Here is a 13,361-nt window from a genome sequence, read left to right as displayed (position 1 = left end):
TTGTGACAAAACCATCAGTAGAGTTGAAAATGTGATGGAATCTCATTTAACTTGTATTTATTTGTATTCGGTACATGGGAGTTTAACAGCAAAAGTTATTTTTTCATCGGCAAAAAGACTGATGGAAACGTGTCGCCGGTGGGAAAATGCGCATATTGTTTCATGCAGATTGTATATTCGTAATGAAAATCTGTCTCAAATTGAATGGAAACCTACCTAATGTCTAGGAGTGCAGTGATGCGTAACATATTTTGGAATGCCGTTCCTTTCATTCAAGGTTTACAAATGCTATCATCTAATTTCCCCATCAATCTTCATAGGCCGATCCACTATTTAAACTTACAGGCTGCAAGTAAATGAAGGACTTTCTGGTCTCAGTGAAGCTTGGTCGGGAATGTCTTCCTGCCTAGCTGGTAGACTGGCAGACGTCTTAAAGCGATGTCACCTTGTGTATCTGGAGAGAATAATGTTTAGTGAATAACTTGATTGTTTCAGGCAAAACAAATGAATGAGCATCCGACGCACCTCCAGCTGGGTATTTTCAAACTAGATTTGCACTTCGAAGAGAAGATCTTGGGCCTGCTTCTCTCGGTTGGCGAAGCAAAGTTTTGTTTTTTTTTGTCCTTGAAGATCGCTACTACTTATGAATGGACGGAATAGCCTCAATTAGCCTACTGTAGCTAGATGGCTAGCTTCTTTACAATGATGTAGTCAAGACATGCACTACAGGATGCCAAATCTTTCCAGCGGATGAGTATTAGTTACGTAAGATTTAATGTTTTTTTGCTATGGTTATTAATTATACTGCACTGATAGAGCGTAAATCCCAGAAAACAGATTTGATAGTGGCAGCAGCAGAGATATTTGAGTGTAAGAGATTTTAAAGCAGAAGATCTAAAGGGTTTTTAAGAAAATGGGTCTGTCCCTTCCTCCCAGTTGTCCTGGAATAAGATCTGGGAGGACTAGAGTACAGGGATAGGGGTGGTGAGTTTTTTGGGATATAGTGGTGTATAAAATGTGTGGGTTAGATGGTGGTGCAATTTATTTTCTCAATTTCCCCTTATTTTTTTGTGACAATGTGCAATTCACACTCCGACCTGTGAAAGGAAACAATAACCAACACAGCGTCCAGTCTACCGGAAACTCACACGAAGAAGTAAACAGAAAGTGAACAGTGACTAAGAACAATTTCCACTTTAGCGTTCATTGTTATTTAGACGTGTATTAACACCCCGGAACTCAAAATATGACTGATTTAACTGGACAGCATCACATACTTACAGCGTGTAGTGTTTAATAAGCGTTGGAGACGGGACTTGATTGATAGACGTGATCTCGGTAACGCTAGTGAACAATGGATAACTGTATGGTTTTTCACACTCAAATAGCCTCCGTCATGGAGGTGCTAGCGAATGCAGCCGTGGCAGAGATCTGTAAACTCGTAGACGACGACTATGCAGTGTTTCGTTTGGAAATAACGCAAAGCCAGAAAGAAAACAGGGTTTTGCGAAGGAAACTACTGGAACTGAAGGTGGCAAGGGAGCGCGCGGAGAGGACAACGCGGGAGCGCGTCCTCGCCAGTCGTGTCAAGATCCCCGACCGAAACAGAGAAATGTCAAGAGGTACAGTTTGCGTACCAGTGTGTGGTGGACAACATTAGCGTGCAAAACAATAGTGGAATCGGCGGATCGCATTCAAATAAAAGTAACCCATTGAAACTGACTCAAACGGATAAAAATAGTGGAATCATGCCACAATAGATAATGCTATACCAGGTTGTAATGTTATGATAATTTGACAAAGTACAAATCTGTTGAAATCGCACTGTGGATGTATAGACTACAGAAATGAATTGGAGCGTTATTATATTGCAGTGTACATACAGCCTTACTTCTGGATTCAGGGTCCATGAAATGGGGTACCAGCCTACTCAGTGATACCCACAGATTACAATTGTGAAGAGTTTGCAGAAATATTAGAGTTGTAGATCTTATTGTTGAACTGTGGAAAATCACTTCACTATTCAGCCTCTCCCAGAAGGTGGTGCACAATTGGCCCAGCATCATCCACAGTTAAAGTAACACAATAAGAGCTACGCCGCTAATATGTGTAAACTCTTCAGAATTGTAATCTGTGGGTGTCACTGAATAGGCTGATAGTCCATTTCATGGACCCACGATCCATAGGTAAGGCTGTACAGTGCATATAAGTATGCCTCCAATGCAATTCTGAAGTCTACATCCCTGTGCTTTTAACAGTTGTTGATTTAAACAAAAAAAAATATTTTGTTGAATTTGTATAACAACATGTTTAGAAGTATCTTGTCCAATTGTGGCATGATTCCACAATTATTATCCTTTTGCATCAATGGGGGACTTTTAGTTTGAAGGCAAACCATTCAGCTATTGTTGTTCATGACACACACATATTTTACAGAGGCTGAGCAGCCTGTCATATATAGCGGCACTGCCTCTCCCCTGTTCCATTCTGCATGTGTTCAGATGTGTTACCTAGAATTGGGTCTTGCTGGTCACTTTTTGGATAGTATGCAATAATGGCCCTGATTACTTATCTATCTTGCACAAAGACACTATCATATTCTAACCAGATTGTTCACGTTCTGCATTTCCTATTATTTACTCAATGAAAACAATGTGATGCATGGAACATACATTGATCAATAAATAGTATATCAGGAAGCTATGAAAGTGTTACCTTACATCCCTGCCAATTCTAGACAGTATCAATAGTGTACAAAATACTGTTGACAGTACCTAACCACCTATTTTCCCCCAGTCACTGTCTCAGGTGAAGGACGTCTCACTGGAGGGCACAGGAGCTTTGTGAAGCCAGCGAGACACAATACATGGAGAGATGACCAACCAATCACTGTTGAGGGGAGTGGAACCTCAACCCAGCACGTTATCGTAATAGAGGTTAGTGTAATAGTGTTGCATTAAAAATTACAATCACTTTGTAAATCAAATGTGGCCGTTTACTACCGGAAGGCTCTCCTCAGCTATTCACTTGCTTACATGTACATCCTTATTTATCTGCCATAGGGGAGCTTTTGAGATATATACCGGTAATAACCTCTCTTCTTGTGTCAGGCTGCAGGTCCTAGGGTCAAGCAGGAGAGGTCTGAAGGAGAGAAGGACCCACAGCACAGCAGAGCCATCCAGACTGGAGCGCCCCCTGTAAGCATAGAGGACCCCACCAGTGCCCCAACGTCTCCCAGGAACCGACCCAGCGTCAGGGAGGTCAGCGGAACGCAGAACGCCGTCCTCAAGTCAGAGACCGACACCAAGACTTTAAATTTAACACACAGGCTCTTACACACAGGTTCTGACCACAGATCAGACCCAGGGAGACTGGGCTGTCCTCCTGCTCCCGGTTCAGAGTCCTTACCGGTATTTCACCAGAGCCAGAGGATGGTTCATTGCCGTGGAGATGACGCGATAGACACTAGTGTTGATGATCCGTCTTGTTCTTACACTACAGAGATGGACCCTGGCAACATTACCTTGGTTTCAGAGACACAGACTGATCTGTCTAGAGGGGACTGGAACCGGTATAGTAGTAGTGTATACTCTGAAGGGTGCCTAGCTAAGAAAGGGGAGGTTATAGTGATAGATGAGGTGACTGTGAAAGTGGAGGGTGTCGTTCCTCCCACATGGATTGCAGATAGTCACCTAGGAAACAGACACTCACAAGGCAGAGATTTCTTATATTACAGGGAAAGCTTAGAGACACATCCAAATGTTGAGACCCACTCCCCTACACACACATTCAGGGAATGCGACTCAGTGTCCACGTCGATGGGTCCTTCCGATTCACACGGCCGCGTCCTTTTCGATCAGGTATTGAACTCAAAGGACCAAAGGGCCAAGGCTCGGGGAGCAACATCAGGCAATAGTAAAGAGAAACGGTTCCTCTGCATGTTCTGTAACAAAGGCTTCAGCTGCTCCCAGAATGTGGAGATCCACCAGAGGATCCACACAGGAGAGAAACCCTACAGCTGCCCCCAGTGTCACATGTGCTTCGCTCAGTCTGGCAGCCTGAACAGGCACCAGAAGGTCCACACAGGGGAGAAACCCTTCAGCTGCCCTCAGTGTGATAAGAGGTTCTCCCGTCAGCACCTGCTGAAGACGCACCTGAAGATCCACACAGGAGAGAGGCCATAGCGCCTGTACGCACTGCAGGAAGAGATTCTCAGAGAAGAGCTACCTCAGGATACACCAGCAGAAAAAACATTCCACTCTATAACATAGAAAGTTTGTTTAGATCAAACCCTGCAATGAAGGTAAACTCAGCGAGATGACTTAGATGCACAAAGTAAACAGCAGTAGTGGGTCTATTTCTACAACAACTAAGAGCGTTGAAGCACGATGCTAAATTTCTGATGTTTTGGTCCTGCGGCTACCACGTTGTAGCAGCGTGAAGCGAACTCATGTACATGCGCAGATACTGTGTGACTGTGTGAAAGCAAAGTCTAGCATCACGCTCATCACAATATCTGGGGTTCTGCTCGTGACAACCTCATAACGCTGAGTCTTCCTTTAAAGACAAAGGTTAATTTTCATTGTCAGAATAATATTTCAGTGTTGCATATTCCTGGGTAGAATATTGCATTTAGGCATTGTGTGATACACATAATTACATTGCCTTCAGAAAGTATTCACACCAGTTGACGTTTTCCTCATTTTGTTGTGTTATTGGCCAACACACAATATCCCATGATGTCAAAGTGGAATTATGTTTTTAGACATTTTTACAAATTAATAAAAAATGAAAAGCTGAAATGTCTTGAGTCAGTAAGTATTCAACCCCTTTGTTATGGCAAGCCTAAATAAGTTCAGGAGTAAAAACGTCACTTAAGTTGCATAGTTAACATGATTTTTGAATGACTATCTCATCTCTGTACCCCACACCTACAGATACATGTAAGGTCCCTCAGTCGAGCAGTGAATTTCAAACACAGATTCAAGACCAGGTAGATTTCCAATGCCTCTGAATGATTGCACCTATTGGTAGATGGGTAAAATAAAAAAGCAGGCATTGAATATCCCTTTTGAGAATGGTGTAGTTATTACACTTTGGATGGTATATCAATACACCCAGTTACTACAAAGATACAGATGCCCTTCCTAACTCTGTTGCCGGAAAGGAAGGAAACCACTCAGGGATTTCACCATGAGGCCAATGGTGACTTTAAAACAGTTACAGAGTTTAATGGCTGTGATAGGAGAAAACTCAGGATGAATCAAGAACTTTGTAGTTACTCTACAACACTAACCTAATTTGACAGAGTGAAAAGAAGGAAGCCTGTACAGAAGAAAAATATTCAAAAACATGCATCCTGTTTGCAAAAAGGCACTAAAGTAAAACTGCAAAAAAATGTAGCAAAGAAATTAACTTTATGTCCTAAATACAAAGCCTTGTTTGGGGAAAAACAAACACATCAGTGAGTATGACTCTTCATATTTTCAAGCATGGTGGTGGCTGCATCAAGTTATGGGTGTGCTTGTCATCGGCAAGGACTAGGGAGTTTTTTTTTTATCATAAAAATAAACGAAAGAGCTAAGCACAGGCAAAATCCAAGAGGAAAACCTGGGTCAGTCTGCTTTCCAATAGACACTGGGAGATTAATTCACCTTTCAGCAGGACAATTACCTAAAACACAAGGCCAATACATATATACACTGGCGTTGCATACCAAGACAACATTGAATGTTCCTGAGTGGCTTAGTATCAGATGTAACTTTTTTTTTTAAAGTAAGAATAATGTGCAAATATTGTACAATCCAGGTGTGCAAAGCTCTTAATAAGGACTTACCCAGAAAGACTCACAGCTGTAAATCGCTGTCAAATGTGATTCTAACATGTTTTGAATCTGGTTGAATACTTATAATCAAGATGTTTTTTTATTTTTTTTACAAATGTAGAATTTTTCTTCCACTTTTGTGTAGATTGTTGACCAAAAAAATACAATTAAATCAATTTTAATCCCACTTTGTAACACAACAAAATGTGGAAAAAGGGGTGTGAAGGCCGCACTTAATTTTTTATATTGTGCTTGCACTGTGTAGACTGATGTTCAAATGCCATTGAAATACCCCAAAAATTCCTAAGACACTTTTAATGAGAAAATGAATGCAGATTTGTTGTTGAGACGTGTGGTTTTCATATGGTGTATTTAAAACTAGTTTCTGTTTAATAAACACAAAATTGGACTTTACATTCTAAGACATTCATTGAGACTCTCTTTAGTATAAATCTGATCTCACCCTATTCTGCATACACCCAACATCGCTTTATTGCCAATATACACTTACTAAATATACCTACACACCTACTGTACACGTCAAAATAGTTTAGTTAGGTTTGTCTGATGATGACTTTACTTATCATAGCTGACTTGATTATACCCACGTATTTATGTCCACTATGATGGGTTGAAATGAAATTCTGTAACTACAGTATAGGACTCAAACATAGTGGGGATGGGTAAACACTCCATGTTGAAAGTGTGTTTATTATGTGTGTACGTACCTGAGGGAGTGTATGTCTGTGTAATCTGTATCACCTCTCATCCAGGAGGAGGAGGGTCCAGAGGTGCTGCTGGTGAAGGAGGAGGGGTATGAGGAGGGTCTGGGGGACCCTGAGGGGACCATGGTCATGGAGGACAACCATACTACACCTCCTGAACCCGCAGAGGAACCAGCTGAGCAACACAGGACCACACACAGTCTCACTGAGGTGAGCCCACTGTGAACTACTGTCTATATGACAGTTGTAGTGACGTTATTAGTAGATCCGGTGGCAAAGAGAAGCGCTTCCCGTGTTCATTCTGTGGGAAAGCCTTCAGTTTCCCCAAACAGGTGGATATCCACCAGAGGATGCACACAGGGGGAAAATAATATGGCTGCCAACTGTGCCGGGCTAGTTTGTCAGACTCGTCCAACCTGAAGAGGCACCTGAGGGCCCACACAGGAGAGAAATCGTACAGCTGCCCCCAGTGTGATAAGAGGTTCTCCCATCAGCACCACCTGAAGAGACACCAGAGGGTCCACAGGGGAGAAAGGCCGTTCACCTGTATGCACTGCAGGAAGAGGTTCTCAGAAGAGCTACCTCAGTATACACCAGCTGAAAATGCACACATGTAATGTAGTACTAGTTATTTTGTAGTTAATTATGTTGGTTTTGGATGTAGTAGGGAACTGGATGAGGTGACTTGAGGGAAGAATGCGTATGATGAGGCAGAGTAGACGATATGGTGATGTAGGGCTGGGGGATATGGCCAAAATCTCATATCCTGATAACGATACATATCACGATATGCACATTTTCTGTAAATTCAATGAATAAATAGTTTATATAAAATGACCACATGTAAAGGCCTATTTCTTATTACATTTTGAATTATACTCAACAAATAAAAGGTATTTACTCATATTTGATTTTCGCCTTTATAACCTTTGTGCAAATTTTCAAATAATGATGAAACAAAATATAAAATGTATAAAATCAAAAAAAAAAAAAAGGTAAATAGAAAACACTTAAATATAGGCCTAAAATATATATATTTTTTGGGGGGGGGGCTTGCCTGTTTTGCACGTTATTTTGGCATTAATACGTGTCACATATCAATTTGCATTTGGTTCCTTGGGCCGAGTGTAAGCACATTATACTTCATTCTTCATTTTTTAAAATAATAAACTTAAATGGCTCCATATTGTTAGGTACTTGAATCACGTTGTTAGAGATGGGCTTCACTGTGGTTAACATTTGATAGTAATCTTTCTGTACAGCAAAGAGTTTCGAACATACGTACCCCAACCAAAAAATGTGTACAGATGGCATCATTTGCACAAAACAGAAAGCTCGAACCACCACATCTGGCAGGGACTTCAGACAATCACGGATTACAAAGGGACCAGCTACACTGTGAGGCACCAGTGAGACACTGGTGCCTCACTTCCAGACAGGCTAAACAACTTTTTTGCCCGCTGTTCCCACATGTTTCAAGATCTCCCCCATTGTTCCTGTACCCAAATATGCTACGGTAACTGTACTGAATGACTATCGCCCCATAGCACTCACTTCTGTCATCATGAAGTGGTTTGAGAGGCTAGTAATGGACCATATCACCTCCACCTTACCCGACTCCCTGGATCCCACTTTAATTTGCATACCGCCCCAACAGATCCATGGACGAAGCCATCGCAGTACACACAGCCTTATCTCACTTAGGCGAGAGGAATACCTATGTGAGAATGTGTGGCCATGCACAACTCCTACTTAATCATTAAGTTTGCTAACGACCCGACAGCGATAGGCCTGATTACAAACAATGATAAGACAGAGAGTGGTGCCAGGACAGTAACCTCTCTCTCAACGCCAACCAAACCAAGGAGCTGATTGTGCACTGCAGGAGAGGGTCAAAAGGTAGCTGCACCGCCCTAAACCAGATGGCTCTTCAGAGGTTGGTGCGGTCAGCCCAATGCACCATCGGGAGTACGCTGCCTGCCCTCCAGGTCATTTATACCACTCTGTGTCGATGGAAGACCAAGAAGATCATTAGGGTCCTCAGCCAACCAAGCCACTGACTTTTCACTCTACTACCGTCTGGCAGACAATACAGGAGCATCAGAGTTCAACAGCCTCCGTGATGGCTTCTAACACCAGACCATCAGACTGTTGAACAGCCATTACTAGCTGTCTGCCTGTCCTGAACCTTAGACACTTTTTTGGCACACATTATCCCACTGACTCACACAAAAACACACACCCATACTTACAAATGCAAACATACACACACAGTCAACTCTGCTGTCCTATGTACAGTATATGGAGACACTGGACACTTCCTGTTTTTTATACTGTTTATACACACTATTTACATAGTGTATTCTTGACACAGCTCACTCTAATACATCTGCTGCTGTACATATCATTCTTAGCATATCCTTTGGGTGTATTCATCCTGTGTATATAAGCACAGATTGCTATTTGGATTATTGATATAGTATTATTTGGATTGTAAATTGGATTCGTACTGTTATTTCTTGGTTTACATTTTGGATGATTTAATGATTTGTTTGTCATTATGTTAGTAACACAAGCATTTCACTGCACCCACTAAGACACTAGGCAGAGTTGCAAAGAAAAATCCATATCTCAGACTGGCCAATGAAAAGAAAAGATTAAGATGGGCAAAAGAACACAGACACTGGACAGAGGAGTTCCGCCTAGAAGGCCAGCATCCCGTTATCGCCTCTTCACTGTTGAAGTTGAGGACTTGTGAGGTGTCTGTTTCTCAAACTAGACAATTTAATGGACTTGTCCTCTTTCTAGTTTGTGCACCGGGGCCTCCCACTCCTCATTCTATTTAGAGCCAGTTTGCGCTGTTCTGGAAAGGGAGTAGTACAGTCGTGGCCAAAAGTTTTGAGAATGACACAAGTATTAATTTATACAAAGTTTGCTGCTTCAGTGTCTTTAGATATTTCTGTCAGATGTTACTATGGAATACTGAAATATAATTACAAGCATTTCATAAGTGTCAAAGGCTTTTATTGACACTTACATGAAGTTGATGCAAAGAGTCAATATTTGCAGTGTTGACCCTTCTATTTCAAGACCTCTGCAATCCGCCCTGGCATGGTGTCAATTAACTTCTGGGCCTCATCTGGACTGATGGCAGCCCATTCTTGCATAATCAATGCTTGGAGTTTGTCAGAATTTGTGGGTTTTTGTTTGTCCACCCGCCTCTTGAGAATTGACCACAAGTTCTCAATGGGATTAAGGTCTGGGGAGTTTCCTGGTCATGGACCCAAAATATCGATGTTTTGTTCCCTGAGCCACTTAGTCGTCCCTTTTGCCTTATGGCAAGGTGCTCCATCATGCTGGAAAAGGAATTGTTCTTCACCAAACTGTTCCTGGATGGTTGGGAGAAGTTGCTCTCGGAGGATCTGTTGGTACTATTCTTTATTCATGGCTGTGTTCTTAGTCAAAATTGTGAGTGAGCCCACTCCCTTGGCTGAGAAGCAACCCCACACATGAATGGTCTCAGGATGCTTTACTGTTGGCATGACACAGGACTGATGGTAGCGCTCACCTTGTCTTCTCCGGACAAGCTTTTTTCCGGATGCCCCAAACAATCGGAAAGGGGATTCATCAGAGAAAATGACTTTACCCCAGTCCTCAGCAGTCCAATCCCTGTACCTTTTGCAGAATATCAGTCTGTCCCTGATGTTTTCCCTGGAGAGAAGTGGCTTCTTTGCTGCCCTTCTTGACACCAGGCCATCCTCCAAAAGTCTTTGCCTCACTGTGCGTGCAGATGCGCTCACACCTGCCTGCTGCCATTCCTGAGCAAGCTCTGTACTGGTGGTGCCCCGATCCCGCAGATAAATCAACTTTAGGAGATGGTCCTGGCGCTTGCTGGACTTTCTTGGGCGCCCTGAAGCCTTCTTCACAACAATTGAACCGCTCTCCTTGAAGTTCTTGATGATCTGATCGATGGTTGATTTAGGTGCAATCTTACTGGCAGCAATATCCTTGCCTGTGAAGACCTTTTTGTGCAAAGCAATGATGACGGCATGTGTTTCCTTGCAGGTAACCATGATTGACAGAGGAAGAACAATGATTCCAAGCACCATCCTCCTTTTGAAGCTTCCAGTCTGTTATTCGAACTCAATCAGCATGACAGAGTGATCTCCAGCCTTGTCCTCATCAACACTCACACCTGTGTTAGCGAGAGAATCACTGACATGATGTCAGCTGGTCCTTTTGTGGCAGGGCTGAAATGCAGTGGAAATGTTTTTGGGGGGATTCAGTTAATTTGCATGGCAAAGAGGGACTTTGCAATTAATTGCAATTCATCTGATCACTCTTCATAACATTCTAGAGTATATGCAAATTGCCATCATACAAACTGAGGCAGCAGACTTTGTGAAAATTAATATTTGCGTAATTCTCAACTTTTGGCCACGATTGTACACAGTGTTGTACGAGATCTTCCGTTTCTTGGCAATTTATCGCATGGAATAGCCTTCATTTCTCAGAACAAGAATAGACAGAATAAAATGCTTTGTTTCTGGACATTTTGAGACTGTAATCAAACCCACAAATGCTGACGCTCCAGATAGATACTCAACTAGTCTAAAGAAGGCTTCTTTAATCAGCACAACAGATTTCAGCTGTGCTAACATAATTGCAAAAGGGTTTTGTAATGATCAATTAGCCTTTTAAATGATAAACTTGGATTGGCTAACACAACGTGCCACTGGAATACAGGAGTGATGGTAGCTGATAATGGGCCTCTGTCCACCTATGTAGATATTATTATCCATTAAAAATCGGCCGTTTCCAGCTACAATAGTCATTTACAACATTAACACTGTCTACACTGTATTTCTGATGAATTTGATGTTATTTTAAATGGACAAAACATTTTTTGCTTTTCTTTCAATAACAAGGACATTTCTAAGTGACCCAAAACTTTTGAACGGTAGTGTAGTATATAGGGCAGCAGACTCTAATGTGCTAGTGATGGCTGCAGTCTGATGACCTTGAGATAGAAGCTGTTTTTCAGTCTCTCGGTCCCTCTGCTGTTTCCTGAAGTCCACAATCAGCTCTTTTGTTTTGTTGATCCTGGCACCACACTCCCAGGGCCCTCACCTCCTCCCTGTAGGCTGTCTCGTCATTGTTGGTAATCAGGCCTATTACTGTTGTGTCGTCTGCAAACTTGATGATTGAGTTGGAGGTGTAGTTGGCCACGCAGTCATGGGTGAACAGGGAGCACAGAAGGGGGCTGAGCACGCATCCTTGTGGGGCCCCAGTGTTGAGTGTCAGCGAAGTGGAGGTGTTGTTTCCTACCTTCACCACCAGGATGCGGCCCATCACGAAGTCCAGGACCCAGTTGCACAGGGCGGGGTTCAGACCCAGGGCCTCAAACTTAATGATGAGCTTGGAGGGTACTATTGTGTTGAATGCTGAGTTATAGTCAATGAACAGCATTCTTACATATGTATTTATCTTGTCCAGATTGTATAGGGCAGAATGCAGTGCAATGGCGATTGCATCGTCTGTGGATCTATTGGGGCGGTAAGCAAATTGAAGTCGGTCTAGGGTGTCAGGTAAGGTAGAGGTGATATGATCCTTAGATGGTCTCTCAAAGCACTTCATGATGACAGAAGTAAGTGCTACGGGCAGTAGTAATTTAGTTCAGTTACCTTAGCTTGCTTGGGTACAGGAACAATGGTGGACATCTTGAACCATGTGGGGACAGCAGACTGGGCTAGGGAGAGATTGAATATGTCCGTAAACACACCGGCCAGCTCATGCTCTGAGGACGCGGCTAGGGATGCCGTCTGGGCCGGCAGCCCTTGGAGGGTTAACATGCTTAAATGTCTTACGTCGGCCACGGAGAAGGAGAGCCTGCAGTCCTTGGTAGCAGGACATGTCGGTGGCACTGTGTTATCCTCAAAGTGGGTGAAGGTGTTTAGCTTGTCCGGAAGCAAACGTTGGTGGTTTTCCCTTTGTAGTCCGTGATTGTCTGTAGACCCTGCCATATACGTCTCGTGTCTGAGCCATTGAATTGTGACTCCACTCTGTCTCTATACTGACCTTTTGCCCGTTTGCTTTACGGAGGGAATAACTACACTGTTTGTATTCGACCATATTCCCTGTCACCTTGCCATGGCTAAATGCAATGGTACGCGCTTTCAGTTTTGCTCAAATGCTGCCATCTATCCACGGTTTCTGGTTAGAGTAGGTTTTAATAGTGGGTACAACATATCCCATACACTTCCTGATAGACGAATACGGTGACTGAGTTTGTTGTTCTCGGAGGCTACCTGGAACATATCCCAGTCCAAGTGATCAAAACAATCTTAAAGCGTGGATTCCGATTGGTCAGACCAGCGTTGAATAGTCCTTAGCACGGGTACTTCCTGTTTGAGTTTCTGCCTATAGGAAGGGAGGAGCAAAATTGAGTCATGATCAGATTTGCAGAAGGGACGGTGGGGGGGAGGGCCTTGTAGGCATCCCGGAAGTTGGAGTAGCAGTGGTCGAGTGTTTTAGCAGCATGAGTACAACAGTCATTGTGTTGATAGAACTTCAGTAATGTTTTTCTCAAATGTACTTAAATAAATGCAGCCTCGGGATATGTGGTTTCCAGTTTGCATAAAGTCCAGTGAAGTTCTTTGAGGGCCATTGTGGTATCGGCTTGAGGGGGAATATACACAGCTATAACAGAAGATAATTATCTTGGGAGGTAATACGGTAGGCATTTGATTGTGAGGTATTGTAGGTCAGGTGAACAAAAGGACTTGAGTTCCTGTATGTTATCACAATCACAC

General features: G+C 42.9%; 2 protein-coding genes across 2 annotated transcripts in view; one reads left to right on the top strand and one right to left on the bottom strand.

The window, feature by feature from the left end:
• LOC139418947 (uncharacterized) overlaps window positions 1–13,361 on the bottom strand; it is a 349,701-nt gene that overhangs the window by 173,782 nt on the left and 162,558 nt on the right. The gene's annotated exons all lie outside the window — the stretch shown is intronic.
• LOC139418932 (uncharacterized) lies at window positions 15–6,238 on the top strand. Its single transcript, XM_071168719.1, has 3 exons — window positions 15–1,622; window positions 2,797–2,936; window positions 3,111–6,238. Exons 1-3 carry the CDS (start codon window positions 1,355–1,357, stop codon window positions 4,182–4,184), a joined length of 1,482 nt encoding a protein of 493 aa, XP_071024820.1. The 5' UTR covers window positions 15–1,354; the 3' UTR covers window positions 4,185–6,238.

This window comes from Oncorhynchus clarkii, chromosome 10, assembly GCF_045791955.1.
Source record: "Oncorhynchus clarkii lewisi isolate Uvic-CL-2024 chromosome 10, UVic_Ocla_1.0, whole genome shotgun sequence".
Classification (NCBI taxonomy): domain Eukaryota; kingdom Metazoa; phylum Chordata; class Actinopteri; order Salmoniformes; family Salmonidae; genus Oncorhynchus; species Oncorhynchus clarkii.
Note: the sequence above shows the minus strand (reverse complement) of the source record. Positions and strands in the feature narration are given on the sequence as shown.

What these genes read in the sequence shown, in the direction of transcription:
- LOC139418932 (XM_071168719.1), top strand. Translation starts at nt 1,355, where the DNA reads ATGGATAACTGTATGGTTTTTCACACTCAAATAGCCTCCGTCATGGAG. An exon ending in AAACAGAGAAATGTCAAGAG is followed by an intron (nt 1,623 to 2,796) that starts GTACAGTTTGCG and finishes ATTTTCCCCCAG; the next exon opens with TCACTGTCTCAGGTGAAGGA. An exon ending in AGCACGTTATCGTAATAGAG is followed by an intron (nt 2,937 to 3,110) that starts GTTAGTGTAATA and finishes TTCTTGTGTCAG; the next exon opens with GCTGCAGGTCCTAGGGTCAA.